This window comes from Phascolarctos cinereus, unplaced genomic scaffold (genome assembly GCF_003287225.1).
Source record: "Phascolarctos cinereus isolate Bilbo 61053 unplaced genomic scaffold, phaCin_HiC Scaffold_726;HRSCAF=1367, whole genome shotgun sequence".
Lineage (NCBI taxonomy): Eukaryota > Metazoa > Chordata > Mammalia > Diprotodontia > Phascolarctidae > Phascolarctos > Phascolarctos cinereus.
The window spans coordinates 355700272-355724725 of NW_027556098.1; the positions used below are offsets into that span (position 1 = coordinate 355700272).

Genomic DNA, 24454 nt, shown 5'->3' on the forward strand with positions numbered 1-24454 from the left:
AGGTTATCTAGCTATTCCTTTTTCTTGCTAGTGGAGTATGATCTTTTCCCGCCATTCCCCTGGGGCCATGGCCAAGGGCTCTGGGGCTGATTTGTTGCCCTCAAAACCTAGCTACATATTCCCAGGCTGGGGCACTAGAAAGCAAAATATCTGAGCCTCCTAATCTCAGCCACTCAAAGAAATTCTATATCTCTTACAAAAACCAAGGTTGAATAGATTGCCCACTATGCTACTCAATGTCCTTTATAGAAAAATTCAGAGCATAGACTCCTACTTGAGTTAATTGGGGAGGGGGGGGAGGAATCTGCCTGTGAAGGAGCTGTGTGCTTACTGCTGTCAGAAAGTAAAAAAGGTAGGTAGATTCTGGTTTCCTTAAAAAAAAAGGCAAAGCAAAAATCTCTTTTTACCTCAGCACCTAGCAAACTTATAACCAAATTTATTACTCACATATGGTAATTTGTTCCATTTTTGGAGGATGGCAACATAACAGTTTATAAGGGAAAGATCCAGAGGTTTTAGTGGACTGCAACCTTGGTGTGAGTCAACAGTGTGCTTTGACAGTGAGAAAATAAACAAACAAACAAACAAAAAACAACCAGATAAAGTAATGAAGGCTGCCCTGGGTTGAGTTGAGAGTGACAGGGCCCAGAATAAGGGAAATAAGAGTCCTGCTGTCCTCCAACTTGGTCAGACCTCATCAGAAGTTCAGTTCTGGGTGCCACATTCCAAAGAGGATGTTGACAAGCATAAGCAAATGCAGAAGATGATGACCAGATTGGTAAGGGAGGCTACCTTTATAAGGCAGCTTTATAAGGAGTACTTAAAGGAACTGGAAATGTTGCACCTGGAGAAGAAGCTGCTTGGATGGGGTAGGACATAATAGCTGGCCAAAAATATTTTGAGAAGCTCAACTTGCTCTGCTGGTCACCAGAAGACAGTACTAGAAGCAAAGAGATAGGGAATAGAGGAAATTTCGAAGAAGTAGATTTAGGCTTGACATAAGTCAATCAGGCAACAAGCATTTATTAAGCACCTATTATATACCAGGCACTGTGCTAAGCATAGCAGATACAAAGAAAGGCAAAAACATGGCCCCTGCCCTCAGGCAGCTCACATATAGAGTCGACCAGAAAAAGCCTCAGTGAGGGTGCATGAGTCTTGAAGGAAGCAAAGGAAGAAAGGAAACCGAATTGAAGAGGGAGAGTGTTCCAGGTCCAGGGAGTAAAAAGGGCATGGACCTCAAAGATGGAGTGTCATGCTCAAAGAACAGCAAGGTTGGGAAGAGTAAAGTAAGCCAGAAAGGTAAGGAGGGACAAAGTGAAACTGTTGTGGTCTAGGGGTCTGGGGAGTCCCAAAATGCAAGGGTAAAAGGGTATGGGTCTGCCTCAAAAGAATTTGACCATTCAAGCCTTCTTTCAGTCCAAGTAGTGAATTTATTAAAACTGGTTTGAGTGGGCAGGATTCCTAGTGAGTTAGTACTATTTGTGAAGCCAACAAGTGGGTCAGATTTTAAGAATCTGAGCAATTTAATGGGTGCAAGATTAACACTTTTATATGGAAAGACTGTGGAAAGACCTAAATGGGATCTTGGAGTGGCAAGTAGCCTGGGGTGGTCCGGAGGTAACAGAGAAAGAGGATTGGATAGATTAAGGAGAGTAAGCTAATTAAGTAATTAAGGTGGGCTGGGATGGGCCAGATGCCTCAGGCAAATGCCAGGGACTGGGCTGAGTGGGAAAGTTCAGGTCCTTTTAGGGATCCATCATTAGACCCCATCAAAATGAGCAGAACCAAGAAAACATTGTAAACAGCAAAAGCATATTGTTCAAAGAGTAATTGTGAGTTACTGAGCTATTCTGAGTAATACAAACATTCAAATCCACTATGAAGGACTTATGAAGGAAAATACTACCCACTTTGAGAGAAAGAACTGATACATATGTATGTATATATATATACATATATATACATATATATACATATATATATATATATATATACATATATACATATATATATATATATATATATATATATATATATATATATATATATATATATATATATACACACACATAGTATAGCTTCACAAACATCAAATGTTGGCCTTCTCTCACGTAGCTTTGGGAGGTTGGGAGGGAGACAACTTGGAATTCAAAATGTAACAAAAAATAATATTTTTTAAAAGAAAAAAAGAAGGAAAGGGACAGATTGTGAAGGACTTTAAATGTCAAGCAGAGGATTTTTATTTGATCTCAGAAGTAATAGGGAGTCATAGAGGTTTTACTGAGTTGGGGTTGGGAATGATGTGAGCAGAAATGCATTTTAGGAAAATCTTTTTGGTAGCTGAGAAAAGGAGGTCTTGGAATAAGTTCTAGTTGCTCAAGTCAAAGAGACCAGCCAGCCTGCTACTACTCTTATCCATTTGTGAGGTCATGAGACCTAGCACGAGGGGAGCTGCTGCAAGAGTAGAAAGAGTAGAATATTGTGAAGGCAGAAATGTCAAGACTTGAAAACAGATTGGATATGTGGAATGAGAAGAATCTAGGAGTATGTCAAGCTTACCAGCCTAGGTGAGGGAGGATGGTGGTACTCTCCACAGTAATGGAGAAGTTTGGAAGAGGTTAAAACTTTCCAACAATTAGGGCTGGCCCAACAATCAATCAATCAATCAATAAACATTTATTAAGCACATATTATGTGCCAGGCACTGTGGAATGAAATGTCTTGGGAAGCAATGGGCTTCCCAAATTTGAAAGTTTGCAGGAGAAATATGGATGGTCACATGTTGGTTAGGTTGTATAAGGGCTGTCTGCTCAGATATAGGCTGGACTAGATCACAGATTATGAACCTTTGGTCTCGAGGTCACATATGGCTCTCTAGGGACCTCTAGGTCCTCAAGTGTAGCACTTTGACTGAATCCAAACTAGATCATTTGAGAGGGCCTTTTCAGTTCTTGGATTCTGTGATTCTATGACCTATTCCTTCCTATCCCTTCTGATATATGCTGTTCTGTGCCATTCTTAATATTTTATCTTACACTTCCCTCCATGAATACTGGAAGGAGCTATAGTTTCATCTGACTTTCAAATATGGGAACTTCCTCCTCCAAAGTATATGAGGTAACCTACCTATGACTTATTGGATAAATCCTAGACTTGCCTGAGTCACTGACAGATTAAGGGACTTGCTCTGGGTCCCACTGCTAATGAGTACCAGAGATAGGATTTGGACCCAGTCCTCTGGACTCCAAGCACAGCACCCTAACCACTAGACTATGCTACTTTTGATAATTTGAAAAAAGGAGGACAATCCTTAGATCAATTCAAATTGATTTCTATATTATTATCATCCATCTGATGGGGCAGCCAGATGGCACAGTGGATAGAGTGACAGGCCTGGAGTCAGGAAGGCTTGAGTTCATATCCAGCCTTAGATACTTTTTAGTTGTATGACCCTGGGCAAGTCATTTAACCCTGTTTGCCTCAGTTCCTCATCTGTAAAATCATCTGGAGAAGGAAATAACAAACCACTTCAGTACCTTTGACAAGAAAACCCCAAAAGGGGCCAGGAAGAGTCAGATATGAGCAGAAACAACTAAATCAACAATCTTCTACCTTATATAAGCCCTAAAAAGGCAGGGAGAGATGCTGTCTGCATAAGCTACTTTGGTGCTATGGACACAAATAAATGTCTCAGGAAACAAAATAGTTGATTGGGGTCTAGTGAAAATGAACTCTGGATTAGAAGACATGGGTTCTAGTTTCAGGTCTACCACTTATCATCTCTGAGTTTCAATTTGCCATCTGCCAAATGGGGATAATAACCACTGCCCTAGCTGCTTCCCCAGGGAGGGGGGTGTTGTGAGGATCTCAGGAGATAATGGATATAAAAGCATTTTGAAAAGTTAAACATGTCATAAAAATGCAAGAGATTATTACAGCTATTACCAGACAAGAAACATGCCAAATATTCAAAGGTTTGGAATACAAAAACAAAGCTGTCCTCTCTGTATTCTGCCCCCCTCCCCCTTTCCATTCCCCCTCCCAACCAAGAAAGCCTGATACTAGAACTTCAAAGTACTGAAGACTGCTGCAGCTCGGATCCCAGGCCTGTGAGAAGTACCTGTTTAAAACAGCTTCATCTCTGGGTTGATAGATATGATGATACCTCCAGGAAAAGCTCTCCCTGAGAGGGATGTCTGTGGCTTTATCTTCTTCCTGCTCTGCTGCTTTATCATTTAAGGAAGTGTTTACAAGGAAGCCAGATCTCGACGGCTTCAGGTTCCCACTGATCCTGTTCACCCACCTCTTTGTAAAGGCCCTATCTCCCCCTCCCCTTTCCAGATTCCCTCACATCTCCGCGATGAAAAGAGACAGAGGGAAGGAGGAAGGGAAGACAGCACCTGATCAGGTGGACATGAATAGAGAAGCACCATTCCAGATCCCTCACTGGACAAGCCTGAAAAAAGAGGAAGGCAAGCCTGAGTAAAGTCTACCATGTTTCATTGAAAGGCTAATCTTGACCATCATTATCCATAATCATGAAACAGGTAATATAATAATAATAATGTGATTGATGAGAAGATATGGTAGAGTATATAGAGCAGTGGACCCAGGGTCAGAAGAACCGGGTTCAAATTCCAGTTCTAACATTTGCTTTATAAGTGGCTCTGGACAAGTCACTGAACCTTCTTGGTGGGCCTCCATGTCCTCATCTGTAAAATGAAAGGAGCAGATTAGATGACCTTCCAGATCCCTTCCAGCTCTAGATCTTTGATCCTATAAGAGGTTTCTCTTATAATCTAGGAGACCTGAGTTCAAGTCCGGCCTAATTGGTTATTGAGACTGAGCAGTGTGGTGCCATGGAAAGAGCTGGAGGTTCAGGATGGGTTCAGGTCCCACCTCTGACGTGTATCTCCGGGCAAGATGCTTAACCTTCCTTAGTCTCCTTATCTATAAAATGGAAGGGTTCGACTCAGTGGCCTCCGAGGTTCCTTCCAGCTGCAAATCTTTGATCTCCTGATAAGTTACTTCCTGGGCAACTCTCTAAGACTAAGTTATAGAGGCCAGGCGCAGGCTGGCCTTACTGGGCTCTCTACACCAACGGAATGGCAGTTACAGAACAAATACATTTAAAATCTTCCAAGAGGGGCTTAAATTGCTTGCTTATAATAACCACTTACATTTCTAGATCATTGTAAGCTTTTTGAAATACTTTTCTCACAACAGCCCTGTACAGCAGGGATAGGGACTGAGACTGTGGTTTTATTGATATAGAGAACTCACATATGTGGAAGCATTCTCACCGCTGGTCAAGACCTCTGCAACCTAGAGTCTCAGAGAGGTCCCTGTAGAGTTCACAGTAAAGTGACTTGTCAAAGGTCACACAGCTAGGATGTGTCAGAGGTGGGGACTAGGTTTTCCTGTCTCTGGTGCCTGTTCCCTACCCACTATGCCATGTAGCCTTGGAAATAGATCATATTATCCCCATTTTATAGCTCAAGAAACTGAGATAGCTCAGTGCTCCATTTGTTGGTCAAATTGAATCGAGCTAAATCATAATGATCCCCTGGGGAATCAAAGCCTGGAAGAAGGCCCTTACCTCTTCTTTTATTGGCTCTCCCTCACCAAATATCACCACCTATTTCAATATTTAGAAATTCCTTTTAGAAAAAAAAATATTCTAAGAGTTGGAAGAAATCTCTAATGTGGAAGTGGTAGAGAGAACTCTGAATTTGGAGTCAATCATCTGGGCTTGAATCTTAGCTCTGTGACTTATCTATGTGATCTCAGTCATGTTGTCTCCCTTTTATCAATAACAGCATGGGCTAGAGGACCTCTAAGGTCCCTTATAGCCCTAAATTCTGTGATATTAAGCTATGTCGTTCACCAGAGCAAGAGTCCAACCGCTACGATATCCCTGAGAAGTAGTAATCCGGCTTCTTCCCTCTCACCTTGGTGAATGCAACCAACTAGATAGCCATAATGATTAAAAATGCTTTTATTGAGCTAAAATCTGCCCCTCTTCCACTTCCACTTCCTAGCTCTGCCTTCTGGGACCAAGCAGCATGAATCTTTTTTTTAATTAAAAAAAATTTCTATTTATTTAAATGCTTCCCAAATATATTTTAAAGTTTTAACATTCACTTTTTAAAAATTGAATTCCAAATTCTCTCCTTCTCTTGGTCTTCTCTACCCACTGAGAGGCAAGAAATATGATATCAATTATATATGTGAAGTCATGCAAAATATATTTCCATATTAGCCATGTTGCAAAAGAAAGCAAACACACACACACACACATACACACACGAGAAAATTAAAGTGAAAAAAGTGTGTTTCAGTCTGCATCCAGAGTTCATCAGTTCTCTCTCTCTGGAAGTAGATAGCACCTTTCAATGTGGGTTCTTTGGAATTGTCTTGGATCATTGCCTTGATTAGATGAGCCAAGTCTTCCCCAGTTGATCATCTTTATAATACTGCTGTTACTGTGTACAGTGTTCTTCTGGTTCTGTTCATTTCACTTTGCATCAGTTCAGACTTCCCAGGTTTTTCTGAAACCATCCTGCTTGTCATTTCTTATAATACAATAGCATTGCATCACAGATACCACAACTTGTTTATCCATTTCTCAATTGATTGGCATCCCCTCAATTTTCAGTTCTTTGCCACCATAAAAAGAGCTGCTATAAAATTGTTTTTGTACAAATAGGTCTTTTCCCTTTGATCTCTTTGGGATACAGACTTGGTAGTGGTATTTGAATACCACAGTACAAACTGAATCCCTTTCCTGCATTACAAGCCTTTCCTCTCCCCAAGTCTTCTCTTCTCCAAATGACACACCCCAGTTCCTTCACGACAAGATTTCTGGTTCCCTCCTCCAGGCACTCTCTAGCTTGTCAATATCCTTTTTAAAAGGTGGCACCCAATACTGAACAAAGTGTTTCTGAGTGGGTCTGTCCCAGGCAGAGGACAGAAAGATCTTGTCTGCTTCTATTAAAGCAATTTGTAAACCAGAGGAGTATGAGAAAAATGACCCTTCTCTTATTGTGAGTAAAAATGGGCTACATTATCAAATTATTGGGTATAGTTTGGGGAAGATTGTAAGGTCAGACTCTGAACTGGCACTTCCCTGGTACAAGTGACTAGCTCTAGTGCCTAGAAAACAAAGGGAGGTAGGTGGAGCCATCTTAAATGTTGATTGGATCCCACAGGTGTCAATCTTACCTGCCCTGCAATTGGACAGAACTAAGGTCCCAGGGAAGCTACCTACAGTAGGATCTTACGGGGAGCTGCCAGGTGTAGCAGAGGCTTCTGAACTAGTGAAAGGGACTCTACAGGGTGGACTTAGGGCTTTTGGAAGGTGGAACAGCTGGGTTCTGGTAGTCCTGTCTGGGTGCATTGGGGTAACAGCAACTCCAAGAACAGTCAGCCTCATCTCTGGCTAAGGGGACAGGGAGCAGGAAGGGTAAGAAGGAACATTTATTGCCTACTGTATTCTAGGCACTGTGCTAAGCCCTTTACAGTATTTCATTTGATCCTCACAACAACACTGGCAGGTAGGCATTATGACCTCTATTTTATAGTTGAGGAAAAAGGCAGACAAGTGACTTGTTCAGGGTCTCATTGCTAGTGTCTGAGGCCTTAGTTGAATTAAAGTTTTCCTGACTTCCAGGCCCAAGTGCTCTAGCCATGGGTTAGGGTGAGAAGGGGGAATCTGGAAGCCAGTGAGGCAGTGCTAGACAGCAGGAGAACATCCTTACAGCGCTGCCATTTTGGATTTTGTCCATTTTGTCCTATGACACCATATCCAGCCTTGTTTTGTCTAAATGGACAGAAGGAGGTGGCTTGCCAAGGGCTCATAATCTTCAGGGGGTAGGTGAGGGAGAAAGGAGAGCTCCTGGACACTTGAAGGTTCATCTGCTGAAGCTTTAAAAGTCCAACCTGTCACTACCTGTGTGTCCTTGGACAAGTCCCTTCTACTGGGCCTCTTTTCCCTATCTTCAGAAGGACAATTTGGAGTAGGTAACATCTGAGTCCTTTCCAGCTCTAAACCTATGGTCCTGTCATTCAGGCGTTTCTTCACTGAGTATTATGCCATTTTACCTTGGAGGTGGCTGTAGGGTGGGCCATAAAACTTGGCCTCAGAATGCTCTTAGGAATCTCCTTCTGGATCTGTCCAGGTATGAACTTGCTCCTCCAGCAACCCATGTGTGCCATGGATTCATGGGAACCTAATCTCCCCCCCCAAGACACAAACATGTACCTTACTCCATTGATGTGGTCTCTGCAAGGATTGCTCCATGTGTGCTGTGTGTGCCAGGAAGCATTTGTGCATCACTTCATGAGCCTGTGCTACATGTTCTTGGGAAATCTGCTCACCCGTCACTCCATCACAAACTGGTCCATTGCTCCTGCTGTACCTAGAATCTTTGTCCTTGTTTCTGGGTCTCCTCATGCTCTGATATCATTTCTCTAGTTCAGATCTAAAAGTCCTCCCCTATCCCATTTCCCATTTTCTGAATTTTAGATATGCATTATTCTCACTGTATGTCCCACTAGTAACCTTAAGTAACCTTCAGCATTCCTAAAATGACCTTGCATTGTCTTTGTCTGTGGTGCCATCTTTCATCCCATCTCCCGTGTTCAGAAACTTTGAATTATTTCATTAGCATCTCTCTAATACAGTGTTTCTTGACCTGGGGGGGGTCCATGAGCTTGCTTTTATATTTAAAAAGTTGAAAACTAGCTTTTCAATGATCAATTTTTTTCTTCCTCCCATGTTGCCTACCCCAACACTAGGAAAAAAACTCTTACTGTAACAAATATACATGGTCAGGCTAAACAAATTCCTATATTGGCCATGTCCAAAAATGTGTCTCATTCTGCATATTTAGTCCTGAACCTCTCTGTCAGAGGTGGTAGCCTTCTTCATTAATAGTCTTCTGGAATCATGGCTGACCATTGTATTGATCTGCAGTCTTAAGTTTTTCAAAGTTGTTTGTCTTTACAATGTTATTCTCATAGTATAAATTATTCTGCTAGTCCTACTCCTTTCCCTCTTTGTCAGTTTATAAAAGTTTTCCCAAGTTTCTTTGAAATAGTGTCTTTCATCATTTCTTACAGCATGATATTCTACTACATGCATTTACCCAATTGATAAGTACCCCCTTAGTTTCCATACCCTTGTAATTACAAAAAGAGTCATATTACTTCAATATAATTTGTTTCCTTTACAATCTTATGTGTTTTATGCACCTAAAAGGGGAGGGATCCATAAGTTTCACCATTCTGTCAAAGGGGTCCATGACCCATAAAAATTAAGAACACCTGCTCTAATAAAATCAATCTAGGCTTATAGCATCCCTTTGGAAACATTTCTTACATCCATCCCTTCATTTCTGTTCCCAGAGCTATTGCCCAACTACAATTATTCATTACTATTTCCTTCTCCCTCCACTTTCTTTCTCCAAACAACCTGCCCTTCATACAGCTGCCAGAATAATATTTCTTATGTTAGATCTCATCATGGCAGTCATTTTCCCACTCAAAACTCTTTCATGACTCCATTTTGCCAATGGAATAAAGTTCATTCTCCAATGTCTGGTATTTAAAGCTATCCACAATGTGGCTCCCTACTTTACTTTTTCGGCCTTATTTCATAGTCCTACCCTCCCTTGCATGCATCTCACCATTCAGCTGAACTGGATTTTAACCATCCATAATACATGCTCCGGGCTTCCCTGCCTCTCTCTGCTTGCATCATTCTATATGCTTGAAATGCACTCACCAACTCCTTGCATCACTCTCCCGCCTGTCAAAAAAAATTTTGCTAATCCTTTAAAGCCCAGCTCAGATGCAATCTGCTTTAGGAAAACTTCCTTGATTCTTCCAAATTGGTAATGATCTCCCCAATCTCACATGACAACTTTTACATATCTTATGTACCTAACAGGTATCCTTTTGTATCACAATTATTTCTGTATATATCCAGCACCCTTGCTCAACTGTAAGTTCTAGAGTTCAGGGCCTGGAGCTGTCTTGAAAGCCCTGTCTTCATATGCTATTTTTCTAAGATCACCAACATTGTTTCAGCATTTATATCTGCTAGTTCTCTTCATACCCTAGGATTCAGCCAAGCCTGGTGACTTGACTCACTGGGTTTAGCTTGATATTCAATAAACAACTCATCATTCATCTTGGGGTTCAATTCTGTTAAACATTTGTGTTCTATTCTTTCTAGTATGAAGATATGGAAAGCAGAAGCAAAATAAGAGCAAGTAGTTCTGAAAAAAACTGAAAATGAATTAAAAGGGCAGTTTGTAAGTGTTTAGAAAAGGAAGCAGTTATCATGATTGCTATTATGATTTAATCAATAACAGTTTATACCCAGACTAACTTATTTCCTTTTTAAAATAAGATTATTAGATTGGGATAGGCAATAGAGTATTGGGCACAGTGTCAAGAAAGCATGGGTTCTAATCTTGCCTTTCATACTAGCTCTGAAATCTTTGCAAATCTTTTAGCCTCTGTGATCTTCAAGCAATTCCCAAACATATACCTATAAGGATGAGTTACAATCTGCATTAATAGTATGAACTCCCACACTGAGGTCCTGCCATATTGCCAATAATACAGATCCTTCTTGTATTGACATGTTAAACCAGTAGATTAAGGAGATATATACATATGCATACACATATATACATATGTATATACGCACATACATATACACACAAAGCATAATATTCTTGTGGATAATATACAGAGATGTGAGCTGGATGACAGTGTAGTAGAGAGATTCAGAACCAATTGAATGACTCAGTCCAAAGAGGTAAGGATTTTAACAAGAGGGGGAAGGGGAAAAGGGGTAGGGGAGGTCATTTCAAAATATGAAACAGATGTCAAATTCAGTAAAGGGACACTGACAAGTTGGAGTATATCCAGAGGAAACTGGTGAGGGTAGTCAAGGGCTTGAAGAACATGTCACATAAGGAATCTCTGAAGGGACTGGAAATACTTGAGACTAGTAGATTTAGGGGAGCCATGATAGCTGTCTTCAAGCATTTGAAGAGTAGTTACATTGAAAAGGGATTGAACCCTGGGGAGCAGAAATAGGAGCTATGAGTAGAAGTTACAAAGAGCCAGATTTCAGCTCCATGTAAGGAAAGACTTTCCAAGCAATTAATTAGAGCCTTCCAGAGCTGGAGCTAGCTCAGGTGGTGCTGAGCTCTACATTTTTAGGCTGTTTCCTCTGCTCCCTCACCTTCACCCTGCACAGTGGTTGTTTCCCCAGATGATGAATGTGAGGGCTAGGCTGGAAGCAGGTCTGGTGATGTAGAAGGAGCACTCCCAGGGCTCTTGTGCCTAACTGTATCTAGGAGAAAAATGATGATAATAGTTAACATTTACATAATATTTAAGATTCAGGAAGTACCTTACAAATATCTCATTTGATCCTCACATTACTATCCCTCTTTTGCAAATGAGGAAATTGGTCAATAATAGTCATAGCTGTTGACAGAGGTCAAATGACTTGCCAGGGTCACATAGCTAGCATCTGAGGTTGGACATGAAGTCAGGTCCTTCTGACTCCAGGCCCAGCACTGTATCCCCTAGACCTAGCTGCCTCTAGAAGGGACAATAAAACTTGCATTCAAGTCTCTGACACTTATGAACTGTATGAGATGAGCAGCTCCCAGTAGCCACTCAGTACAACTTGATAAGCTATACACTACAGGTGAATGAATGAACCATTTACTAAGCATATACTATGTGCAGAGCACTGTGCTGAGTGCCGGAAATACGAAAAGATGATCCCTGATCTCAAGGAGCTGACATTGTAATGACAGATGACACATATATGGAAGGTTTCAGCTGCAAGTTAGATAGGAAAGTCCCATAGTCTTCATAGTGCAAGGGCAAAGGCTGCTGTTGTTTTCTTAGCAAAGATATTAGAGTGGTTTGTCATTTCCTTCTCCAGCTCATTTTGCAGATGAGGAAACTGAGGCATAAAGGGTAAAGTGACTTGCTTAGGGTCACACAGCTAGTAAATGTGTGAGTCCAGATTTGAACTCATGAAGATGAGTTTTCCTGACTTCAGGCCCAGTACTCTAACCACTGTACTTCCCAGCTGCTCCACGCTGATGGTAATGGTTCTTCTTTAATGTTATTTCCACTGATAAAATACCAATTTCTGATGTTGAACTATTTGATATGCTAAGGCCTTCCTGGCAAGACCTTTATTTTCTTAAGTAGCAGTGGCTGTAGCACTCAAAGGGGCATTTGCCAGGCTGCATCTCCACAGTGGTTGCTTCCCAGGATGATGGCTTAGGGAACTGGGCTAGAAGCTTTGTCATTCCCTGGGCTCTTGAACTCAGGGTCCTGGGCTGTCTCCATCTGGATCCGAGGGGACATGGTGGTCCTGGTGGGGGTGCTGATGTGACTAGATTGGCACTTTCTGCCTCCCATCTCTCCCTTGGGGTGCCTTGCTGCTCGTCTGGCCTGTGTGGTGGGGATGACCAGCCCCGTCTGCATAGGAGTTGCTTCCTTAGATGTTGACTGGGAAGGCTGGGCTAGAGGGAGGACTGGGGTCTGGAAGGAGCTGGCACTCCCAGGACTCCTGGGTCTGACTGCTTGTAGGTAGCCATTGGTTGACAGTTGTTGCCAGTGATGCTAAGGAAGGTAGATCCCCTCCTTACAATGACTGCTCCCCTCGATGGTGTCTATGGAGGCAGGGCTGGAGGCAGGACCGAGGGGCACTGTTACTCCCAAGGTTCGGGGCCTCTGGGACTTAGGGCTATCTCCATCAAGATCTGAGGGAAGTGGTGGTCAAGGTGCTAGTGCTGGCATTATTTTCCTGACACATGTGGCCTTCCATATCTTCTTCAGGCTACCTTACTGCTTCAGTTTGTTGTGCTGTTGATATGTATCATAGAGAGATTTTCTACACCAGGAATTCCCCACACCTATAAAATCACAAATCTAGAACAAACATTATTTTAAAAAAAACCCAAGCAACACCCCAGCTCTGACTTTATCATGAACATCTGTGAAAATGGGATTTGATATACAAAGATCTGTTTTCCAGACAATCTTGTCAGAAATACACCTATTCTGCAACTGGAAGAACTCTTAGTTTACTATCTCTTTTGTGCCATTCCCCCCTCCATCTCAGGTTTCTCCTGAGAAACAACCAGGCCAACACAAATACTGCATCTAATGAGCACAGAGACGTTTTGTTTGCAACTAACTTTTGTTTTTCCCCTCCTTCAATTTTTAATGACTCTGGCAACAGTGTTAGCACCATTATTGGGAGAACCCAGGAGAGAGGAGGAGATTGATTTAGATCCTGCCAGAGTGAAGGGAGGGGGGAGAGGTCCTGGCTTCCTCACTAATTTGGGGGGAGCAAAGCTCAGTGGGGGGATGAAGAGACCAGGATGGGTCAACGGTTCATAGAGAAGCAAAGGCCCACTTCAGCCCTTCCCTTTCTCTGCTGCACTCTCTTGTCCTGAAGTATTGTCCATAACTCTCCATTTTCAATTGTTTGCAAGCTTTTGTTATTCATTTACCATGTGTCCTTTGAAGACATAAAGACAAAAGTGACAAGGACTTCTGCCTTTGAGAAGTTTATAATCTCATCAGACATGACAATCTCTCTCTCTCTCTCTCTCTCTCTCTCTCTCTCTCTCTCTCTCTCTCTCTCTCTCTCTCTCTCTCTCTGTCTTTGTCTCTCCATCTATACACACACACAGAGTAAATGAAAGATAATTCGCTAGGAAGGCCCTGGAAGGGGGGGATCTGGAAAAGTTTCAAGCAGAAGGTAGCACCATTGACCTGAGCCTTGAAGAAAACCAGGAATTCCAAAAGGAGGGAGAGTACATCAGGCATGGAGGCCAGCACAGAGAAGAGATAGAATGTTTCATGTGAGGAGCAGTAAATAGCTCAGTATGGCTGAACTACCAAGTGTATGAAAGGAAGTAAAGTATAAGAATACTGGAAAGATGAGAAGACAGCTTATGAAGAACTTTAACCAGTAAACATGAGTTTACATTTGATCTTAAGAGGAATAGGGAGCCATTGGAACTTCTTGAGCAGGAGACCGATGTAGTTGGACCTGTGCTATAGAAAAATCAATTTGGCATCTGTGAGGTAGGTGGAATGGAGAGACCAATTAGGAGGCTATTGCAATAGTCCAGGGAAGAGTCAATGAGGGTCTGCCTGAGCTAGGGGAGTGGTTGTATGGAAAGAAGCTAAAGTATAAGAGAGGTTTTGTGAAGGTAAAATGACAAGATCTAGCTACTGATTGGGATAAGTGGAATGAGGCAGAGAGAGGTGTGGAAGCCGACACTGAAGATGGAAATCTGGGTGACTGGGAAGATACTGGGGCCCTGGACAGCAATGGGGCAGGTTTGAAAACCAGGCTAGCTCAGTCTTCACCCTGAATGACTGTGCTATGGTCAGGGCCTGCTGGGGGAATGCAAACTCATTTTAAAATAAAAATGAGCCAAACAGAATTAAGCCAATAAATCTGATGGCTTGCATCACATAATGGGTTGCCAAGCCAAACAGGACCTTTGAGGGTTGTCGGGGCTGCTGGGCTCCTGCATCTTTAGCAGGGATAATCTAGTAGAATAGAAGGTTGTCCCAAAGGGACTCTGTGCCAGGGCCCCTCAGCTTTGTCTATCGGCCCAGTGGCTCTGGTGGGAAGACCAGTGGTCATAGGAACACTGTGTTGCGGGAGAGGGGGATTGAGGGAGGGGGCACATCAGCCACTGAAGCATGCCTTGGACACCAACCCTGAAGAAAAGGGGATCGGGGGATAACTGCAGGTTGCAGGCAGCGGAAGCAGGGAAAGAGGTAAAGCCCCTGAGTCTCTCCCTCACTTCATCTGCAGGGCCAATGCTTCTGAGATTAGAAAAGTGAGGAAGAGCCTTTCTCAGCTGGGGCTGAGAAGAAAGGGTATATACCCTGGTTGGCCAGGCAAGGGCGGGCATCACCGGCCTGTTGCCTCAGGCTCCCCTCGAGTTCTGGCTTCACCACAGGGCCTCTGCCCGCTCACTTCCTCTTCAGCTGCACTGTCCCCAGAGCAGCTGTCCCCAGGAGCCGGTCAGTTCCCCCGGGAGGGTTGAGGCGGGCGGGGGACGAAGACCGGTCCAGCCCAGGCTCCTTCTCCCTCTGCCCTGGCAGGCAAGGGCCCCATGCTCCAGGAGTTGGGGAGTTTGAAAAACTTGAGCCACAATTTCATTCCTGACCACGGAGCTGGGGGAATGTGGGCACTCCCGGAGAGCGGCCGCAGAACCTTGGGAGGGGAGCGGTGCGGAGGGCTCCGCTCTTGTGTTTCCTGCGCTCTGGAGTCCCTAAAACCCCATCGTATCTGCGCTGAACCCCCAGGGACTGGGCAGGAAAGGGCGGGGGTTGGGGGAACAGTTAAGAACTGTTGGGTTTTCATTCGTGGCAGTCAGAGAGCAATACTGCAGCGAGGGAGGTTTGGCGCAAGAGGCTGAGGAGGGCGCGCGATTTGTCTCTACCTCTAAATACCGGCAGCTGTGTACTGCAGTAGAAAGAACGCTAGCTTGGGAGTCCGACGACATGGGTGCGAATTACTACTCTGTTACTTACCTGTGTGCCCTGGGACTAGACACTTCTTCCTGGGCCTCGTTTGTCTCATCTGTAAAATGAAGAGGATTGACTTTCAGATCTCTTGGGGCTTTGAAGCCTGAGCTGTGGACCTTTTCTGTCGCCCTTCCCATCCCCACGTCACCTACCTCATCCCCAGGATAGGGCTGCGGGGGCAGTAGAAGGATGTGCACTGGGGCGGTAGGTGGCCCAGAAGGGCGTTTGGCTCGAGAGGGTCAGGAAAGCAGATGAGGATGGGGGAGGGTCTGAGCCCTCTCTCCCACCCCACCCCCCTTCCTGAAGGGGTCTCGTGCCTGGACCGCCCAGTTGTGAAAGCCTCTGGCCAGGAGGGGAGCGGAGAAAGGGGAGAGGGAGAGGAGTGGTGTTCCATTACTGAACTAGCGTGGGGGAGTGGAGGAGTTGAGAGTGGGTTTTCCGGGCCACAGCTGCCCTATTTCCCTGCTGTGGCAGCATCGGGAGAAGGGGGCCCTGCCGGTCCCTAGTTCCCCTTCTCAGCTCCTCTCCAGTTGTTATTCTGCCGGCCCAGTTGCCAGGATCCTGAGCTCCAGGGATTCCACGGTTACTAAGCTACTAGGTTTGTTGTCTTTTATTTTAAAATATTTTCTTCTGGGGGAGGGGGGATGGGGGCAAAAGAAAAGGAAAGAGCAAATAAAAATAAATCAAAACAACCCCTCCCCCAGAACACACTCATTCACACACACACTCGCACACAAACACACATAGCCTTGTAAAACAATTGTCCTTGGAGGACAGAGAAAAATCTGACCCCCTAAACTCCCGTATCCCTAACTCGATTTCTGGTGAATGAGGGGTTGTGGATGGTCTGTCTTGGAGCCCTGGGCAGGCAAGGGCCCTTCTGCAAAGAGAGGAGGATGATGGCCAGCGGGAACGGGTTCCCTTCTTCCACGGTGGCCAGCAAGCGCCCCTCACCCCTGGGCCCGTTCCCCAGGCATATCTGGATCCACCAGGACACGCCTCAAGACAGCCTGGACAAGACCTGCCATGAGATATGGAAAAGGGCCCAGGGCCTCCCAGAAGCCTTCCAGCCTAGGGCAGGGGCAATGGTACCAGCACAGCCCACTGCTGCCCCACCTGGTGCCCTCAGAGACCACGACAGCACTTTCCAGGATGAGTGAGTGTTTTTCCCCTGCCAAGAACAGAAATTGGGCTGGGGGACTCTGAGCATGAAAGGTCTAATTCCTTGGGAGGCAGATGCTTGTGGAGAATATTACCCTTGGCTCCATACTTGCAGCCACTCTATGGTGGCTGACCTTGTGTCCTCATGCCTCACATTTCCCTCTAGGCTTTCCAGTGCCAACAAATGCCACCGCACCAGGTCCACAAGCCTCAGGGGATACAAGGAATAAAGCCCTGGGAAGAATTGTGCCCTTTGATGGTTGGGGCTCCTCTTGGGACTATTCTGAGATGAAGGGCCAACTTTTCTTCCTTGCCTGCTAATATCACTTTTCTACCCAAAGCCTTGGAAATAAGAGGCAAGAAAATTGCACTGATCAAAGCTAGTATGATCTGGCAGTCCCAGAGGTCTACCCACCTCCAGGGTTCCTAAGTTCCTCCTCAGAGATGGTTTAGAGATGAGGATTTCTTGGGAGATGCTTTTCAGAGATACTCACTTTCCTTTCCTTCCCATCATATAAACCGATCTTCTTGGTGTGGAGCCACATCTGGAATCCCCCAGCTTGGGAAGCAGCTGTCCCATTCAGCCGCTACAGAAACCTCTCCAAAAGCACACATCAAAATATTTACTGGGAAAGCCCTGACATCGTCAAAGACCATAATAGAAAATTAACACATTCTAGAAGATGACTGTAAATATGCCTATTTCCTGCTGGGAAACCCTGTGTCTGGGAGTGCCAAGTGTCTATACTGGGGCAGAGGTGGAGGGCAAGAGGAAGCAGGGGAACAAGAGCTGGAGGATAGGGAGGGAGAGGCAGGAGAGGAAATGAAAGGCTATGATTCACTCCCCTATTTAGTCTTTCCATAAGTTTTCTGTCTTCAAAGGGTATTGCAAACCTAAATTAATTACTCCTCACAACATCCCCGACAGGCAGATAGTGCTGTCCCCATTTTACAGATGGATTAAGTGTTAATAATTAAATGCTAATTAGAGGCTAAGTGATAATTAAGTGTTGCAGGCCCTGGTGTACGGTTCTGCATGGTGGAGAATGGCATTAGGGAGTTGGTGGAGTCTTTGTCTGCTAATCCAAGCAGCACCCAGGCAATGGCCAGCTGTTAGCGGCTGCTCATAGGCTGTTGCAAAGCTTACCTTTGGATCCCAGAGAATAGAAAGCCCTAAGCACATCAGAGAGCTGAAGACGCAAACACCTCAGCTGCCTCCTTTCCCATCTCTCCTGTTCTGCAGTCCCTGTCAGAGAGGAGGAAGTTTAAGGCGCTCTGTTTTCAGTCTGCCTCAGCTGCACAAGAGAAACAAACACCCCAAGCTTGGTGCAGCTGAATGGTGCTGAGGCAAAGCTGCAAGAGAGTCTGCCTTAATACTGAGCTGATCCAGTTCCTTCATTTTACAGAGATGGAAACAGAGAGGGCAATGATTTGGCTAAGGCCACACAGGTGTGTGGCATAGCCTAGATTCAAACTCTAGCCCCCTCGCTCCAGACTATACTGCTTCTGGACAACTAAGGGGTGAAGTCTTCCAATTTCAAATTAGACAATTGCCACTGGCAGTAAGTGGCCTGCGGATGATATCCAGATTGGTAGGTTAGTCATGGGTTTTTAGCATGGGACTTGGTTCCCCTGAATAGCCTTGGCTTCTTCCAGGCCTCTCTTTTCTCTAATCCCTGACTTCATATGTGGGCTGCAAAATTGGACTGGGTTGCAAGTGCATGGGTGTGAGATCTTCACTTTAGTTTGGGGTGTGCCATTGATTACCTGCATGAGCTGGAGCAAATTGATTAACCTCCTTTGTACCTCTGTTTCCCCTCCTTTAAACTGAGTGATGAACTTGGTCCTGTTTGCCTTCAGGGTTGTGGCAAGAGTGATAAGGGATGATAGCTATGAAAGTACTTTGGAAATTTTAAATAAAAAACTGTATAAAACTCAAGTTATTATACTTTTAATTGCCCAGATGTGTCTGATACAATCTTATTATAACTGTTCAAGCAACAACCAAGTATATCACCATAGTATATTTAGGAATCTGCTTATGAAGTGGAAGCCCCATCTTTGCAGCTTGTTTGAAATGATGACAAATCTGCCAATTGCTGGAGTTATCTGGCCTCTGCACAGGCCCTGAATGGTTTATGTTTGTTTATGAATCCCAGTTATGGAAACTTTCTGGCTTGTGTGCATGAGCCTTTAGTTCAGGAACTGTCTGGCTTGTCCAGAAACCTTGGATCTGGATGTATATCCCATGTGCATGAAGCACAGTCAGGGAACCGTCTGGCCCGCGTATATCACATTCATTAGTTTATCTATTCATTCATTCATCCATAACCTATCTACCTATCCATCTGACAAAACTTTACTATCTAACCCCAGGCTTAGGAGCTAATATGGTATTTAGCTTCTATGAATCCCAATCTGGTTGCCGCATAGCCTATGTATATGAGCCAGATGTGTGGGAAATGCCAAGCCTATATAATCATAAAGATCAAGCCTGGGAATTTTCTGATTTATGTTCATGAGCCTCACTCATTCAGTCAGCAAATATTATCTAGCTCTAGATCTAGAAACAGATAAAGCTAAATGCGTGAAACTCAGTCTGGGAAACATCTAGCCTATGAGCATAAATCTCATTCATTCATTCATTCATTCATTCATTCATTCATTCTCCAGGTGAAGGAGCAGGTTTGGCTGTGCGTATGAACCCTAATCTGTGAGTTGTTTGGTCATTGGGTGTAAGCCCTGTCTGGAGATCTCTGACATGTACGCAAGCTTTATTCATTCATTCATTTATTCTTAAGCTATCCTGGCTGTGTGTATGATCTGTGGCCTGAGAGTAAGTTATGCAAATAAGTTGTGTGACCTATGTGCATGAAGCTCGTTCAATCATTTATTCATTCAACAAACATCCAACTTCAAGTCAGGTGGTGTGCTTCAAAGAAGTGCCTTCTGGGAGCTGTCTAGCCTTTAAGCATTATCCCTAGTCTGGGAACTATCTGCAGTGTGTGCATGAGCTCAGGCTTGGGAACTGTCTGCTCTGTAAGCATAAGTTTCATTCATTTCTGCATTCATTTGTTCAGCATACATTTGTTATCCAACTCCCTCTCTAGACATTTCCTAGGCTGTGTCTGATTGCTCTCTAGTCTTTATAAATGACTCAGTCTTGGAGCTTTTGACAGATTAGAGAAGATGGAATTTATTAAGGATAGGTGTAGTACATCCTACATTTGAGTCCAAAACAAAATTTATAGGAGCCAACAGTGTGATAGAACAGCCAGAGACACTAGAGCTCAGTATTAAGCAGTATCCAGAGTGAAAGGATGTGAGTCTTGCCATATTATTTTGTAGCTGGATCACATCTGGAGCAATGTTTTCAGGTCTGGGTGAGAAATCTTAGGAAAGACACTGATGAACTGGAGAATTTCACTGATGGGTAACCAGTTCAGTGAGGAGACTAGGGGCTACATGATTTAAGCAATGATTAAGTACCCAGTGATGTTTTGCCTGGAGAATAAAAGATTTGGAAGCAATGAAGATGACCTTCTAGTGCTTGAAGAGCTGATACATGGAAAAGGGATTTGACATGTTCTGCTTGGCCCCAGAGGGAAGAAGAGAACGATGAGTAGAAGTGACAGAGAGGCAAATTTAGATTTTGATGCAGTGATGAGCACTGTCCAAAACTGGGGTGGACTACCTCAGGAGGCAGCAGGCTGGATCCTCAGGGTGGATCATTTTCCAACAAAGACTGGATGATCTCTCTTCAGGGATGCTGTACAGAGGATTCCAGGTCAGGTATACATTGGACTAGGTCATCTCTGGGATCCTTTTCCTGAGATTTTGTGATTCAGTTGAACAAATATTTAAGTGCTTCCAATGTGCAAGCTCCCTTCTCCCCTACATCTACCAAAATTCCTCCCATTACTGAGGACATATTTTCTCTGATTCCTAACCCTGTGTTTGCGTGTTGCTGAGCATACAAAAGACAAAACAAAGCAGTTCCTGCCCTCAAGGAGCTTCCCTTCTACTGTAAGGAAAGTGTTTTGTAGATTTTGATGGCATTATACAAATGTATGTTACTCTGGTGATTTTTATGCCAATTCCTGTGGAAATGCCAAAGGGATTCTGGGAGGCTGTGTCGGGGAGCCCTAACTTTGGGAGCTGTGTCATAATGTAGCATCAGAACACCTGTGTTTGAATCCAGGCTCTGCATATGGTCTAGTTGTATGTGGTATGTGTATGTGCTCTGTGTGTGTGGTCTGGGGAAGACACTCCACATTTTTCTTGTGGCTTCCTCACTTCTAAAATGGAGATAATAATGGAGATAATGCTTGAAGTGCCTAAGTCACAGGGTTGTTATAAGAATCAATGGAGATGATGTATGAGAAGCACATGCACTATGAAAATGCAGGCTATTCATTCAATAAACTAATCAGATCATGTGCTTCAGTGAACCCAAGTCTATTGGGCCAATTATTACATGATCTATCTGGCTCTGAGTACTTTCTGGCCTGTGTACTGGGAGCTTTGCAGCCTGTGTGCATGAGCCCCAGCTCTGGAAGCTGCCGCCATTGTCGGAGTGAACTGTGGCTTCTGTCTGAGTAGACCCTGGGAGCTGTTCCAAATATGCGTGTGTGTATATGATGAACTCTGATCACTCCCCAACTTTGTAAGCCCTCAGGTCTGTGTAGATGGACCTGCCCCTCCTCAGGGTATCACCAGGAACATGGGCTGACCCTGATATTCCTCAGTTTCAATAACAGCTTTAGCATCTCCCACTGAGGGACAGGCTTTGTCTCAGTGTCACAACTGGGAATATTTCTCTTAAGCAGGGCACCTGGATCAATAAGTTCATTGATCTTGCTCATGTGACCAGGATTGGTCAGATTGTTATTAGGGCTCTACCCTAGTACATTTTGTGCACTAGCTGAAAAAAAAAATCGAGTAATATCCTGCCTAACATTGTTAATTGGGTCTCTGAAAACACATTAGGTGAAATGCCATTACAGGGGGCAGATGATTCCATCGAAACCATTTTGTAAATGGGCCATCAGTCAAAGAGCATTACTGTAGGTTTCTTCACTTTACAGGAGGGTTGTGTTATGATATATTAACAATCTTACTGTGAAATGACATTGGCAGGGCAGCCTGATGAGAAGGCATGCCAGTGGTCTGAAATTAGTGGCTCTGATTTGGGTGGCTACATTTCACAGCTCCTGCTTGTGAGTTAATCCCTCTCCCTTTTCCACTGTTGGGATAAGTCCTCAGCAGTACTGCCGGTGCCCCTCCACCCCTCCCTGTCAGCCAACCACGGTGGGTGCTGTATTCTCCGCTCCTAGGAGCTGCCACACCTCAGTTGGACTCCTCCCCCAGCCACAATTCTCCCATTCTGTCACTGTGGCAACTGCCTGCTTTATCCTTAATCAGCACCACTAACCTGTCAGCCTCTGGGAGCTTTGATTTTATTCAAACTTAAGCATGGCTCTTTCTACTTTATTTACATCATTGTTGTTATTCTCTGTCAAAACCTACTTAGAAAGGTAAATTGGAAGTTCTGAGACCTTTCCAAAAGGTATTTCATATTTTAAAGTTTCAACATAAATGATCTTCCAGTTAGGTGTGGCTTGGAAAATATCTATACCCAGCTCCCTCCCACAGGCAAGAGACTTTCTTTTCACCAGTGTTGTAGATACAAGAGGGCTTACTGGAATGCTGGGGCCCAGGAATGGTGCTTGAAGAAGCACAACATGGAGGACTTTGGGCTCTGTAAAAGCAAGCTTTGTATACTCACCTGAAGCCTACATATTAGATGCTGATGACTTTAGAGATCGAGTTCAACTCTGCCATTTTGCCACAGGGAAACTGAGGTCCCAAAGCCATCGAGAGGACCTATTTTTATGATTAATAATCATTAGATTTAATTCAGTTGAATTCTTCGTGGCCTCATCAATTTTACTTAACAACACCCTGCCCTTCCCCTCACCTGGCCCAGAGTTGTTACCTTCACAATAATCTCACCTCTAAACATTTTCCTCCTGACCTACTAGAATTACATATCTTGGTTCTTTTCCTTCCAAATGTCCTCTTCAGTCTAGCCCCTGAGTCCTGGGACAACATGTGTGGAGAGAACATTGGATTTGGAGTCAAAAGAGTTAGGTGTGAGTTGTGACAACTACTTCCTGGGGCATGATTTTGAGCAAGTGACTTTTCCTGCTGGGTCTGAATTGCCTCATCTGCAAAATATGGGATAAGTAGATGACCTCTGGGATCCCTTCAAAATCCAAAGCTATGATTCTTGTTTGAGAAGCAAAAGATAATTAGTTGCCAACGAAGGTCTGCTGATATTGTACTCCAGTCTCTCTATAAACAACTGTGAATGAAGTCTTGTTAGCTCAGGAAGTCTAGATGAAAGATTCTAAATGTTAGTTGAATGAATAGAGGAATAAATGAAGCATGGAATCTGAAAACTGAAAGAGATCATAGAGGCAACATCTGGTCCAAGTCTTTATTCCCATGCCAAGAGCCTTTTTATGGCTTCCTTAGTGTGGTCATCAGCCTCTTCTTCAACATTTCTACTGACTCTAGTGATCAGCTCACTACCTGAGACAGTCTAGTCCATTGCTAAGAGTTCTGACTAGTAGAAATTAATTCCCCTTCCCTTTCTACCCAAAGTACTGATTTGTCCACTTTAGACTGAGAATGTGAAGATCTCTTTCCAATCATATGGTCCTGACAGAAGCTCACTTAGGAAAAGTGATTCCCCAGCCATCATGTTTCCTAACCCTCTTAGAGTCAGGATTGGATATGGCTGCCGGAGAAGGGCTGGTACTGTATCTATTGTGCCACCTAGCTGCCCCAATAGTTTTTTTTTTAAGACAGAAATGAGAGAGTAGTTTGGAGTAGTACATGGAGTAGTTTAACCATGGAGTTGACTTGGCTAGAGCATTTTGAGGTTTATAGTATGGAATAAAGCTAAACAGATGGGCTTGGGACAGAGGGTGGAAAGCCTGAAAGCCAGCAGAGGAGTTTTCACTTGCTCATTAGCTAATAGTAGAATGACACTGAGCAGAAGAGTCATGTTTGAGCAAATTACAATTAGATCTCTGTGTGAGGAAGTTTATCCTGACAATGGTATGATGGATAAATTAGAGGAGAAAGCAGAGGTAGGAATACCTGTTAGGAGGCTATAAAAATGAGGTAGTGGCCATGGGGCCCTGGTCTAAGGTTTAGGAGTCCAAAGCTCCTTCCTGGGACATGATCTTGAGCAAGTGACTTTTCTTGCTGGGTGTGAGCCGCCCCACCTCCAAAATATGGGATAAGTAGATAACCTCTGAGATCCCCTAGAGATCTAAAGCCATGATCCCTGTTCTAGAAGCAAAAAACAATTTGTTACCCACACAGGATCTTCTGGTCTGCTGAAGAGAGAAGAAGGAAAATTTAAAAGATGTTTGCTGAGAGTCAATGAATCAAAATAATTTTTAAAGCACTCAGTACATTCCAGGCACTGCTAGATACTGGGGACATGAATAAAGAAGTGAGATAGTTCCTTCCCCCAAGGGGTTATTCTCTGCTAAGGGAATACAACATGTCTGCAGACAAATACAGGTTATGTAGAAACACATACAAAGGGGCTTTGAGGGGTGGGACAATAACAACTGAGGAACTCAGGAAAGGCCTTGAA

The 24454-nt window shown here is 43.9% G+C and overlaps 1 protein-coding gene and 1 long non-coding RNA gene across 2 annotated transcripts in view; one reads left to right on the top strand and one right to left on the bottom strand.

Moving 5' to 3' along the window:
- Positions 1 to 9252: 9252 nt before the first annotated feature.
- LOC110206390 (uncharacterized) lies at positions 9253 to 16143 on the bottom strand. The gene is made up of 3 exons (XR_002323900.2): positions 15768 to 16143; positions 15622 to 15670; positions 9253 to 11377 (listed from the first exon to the last, which is right to left on the bottom strand). It is a non-coding gene; the product is annotated as an uncharacterized LOC110206390 (long non-coding RNA).
- A 47-nt stretch (positions 16144 to 16190) lies between these two features.
- CUNH1orf94 (chromosome unknown C1orf94 homolog) overlaps positions 16191 to 24454 on the top strand; it is a 62222-nt gene continuing 53958 nt past the window's right edge. Inside the window, 1 exon segment of the mRNA XM_020983719.2 lies at positions 16191 to 16771. Coding sequence (XP_020839378.1) covers positions 16458 to 16771 — 314 coding nt within the window. The 5' untranslated portion in view covers positions 16191 to 16457.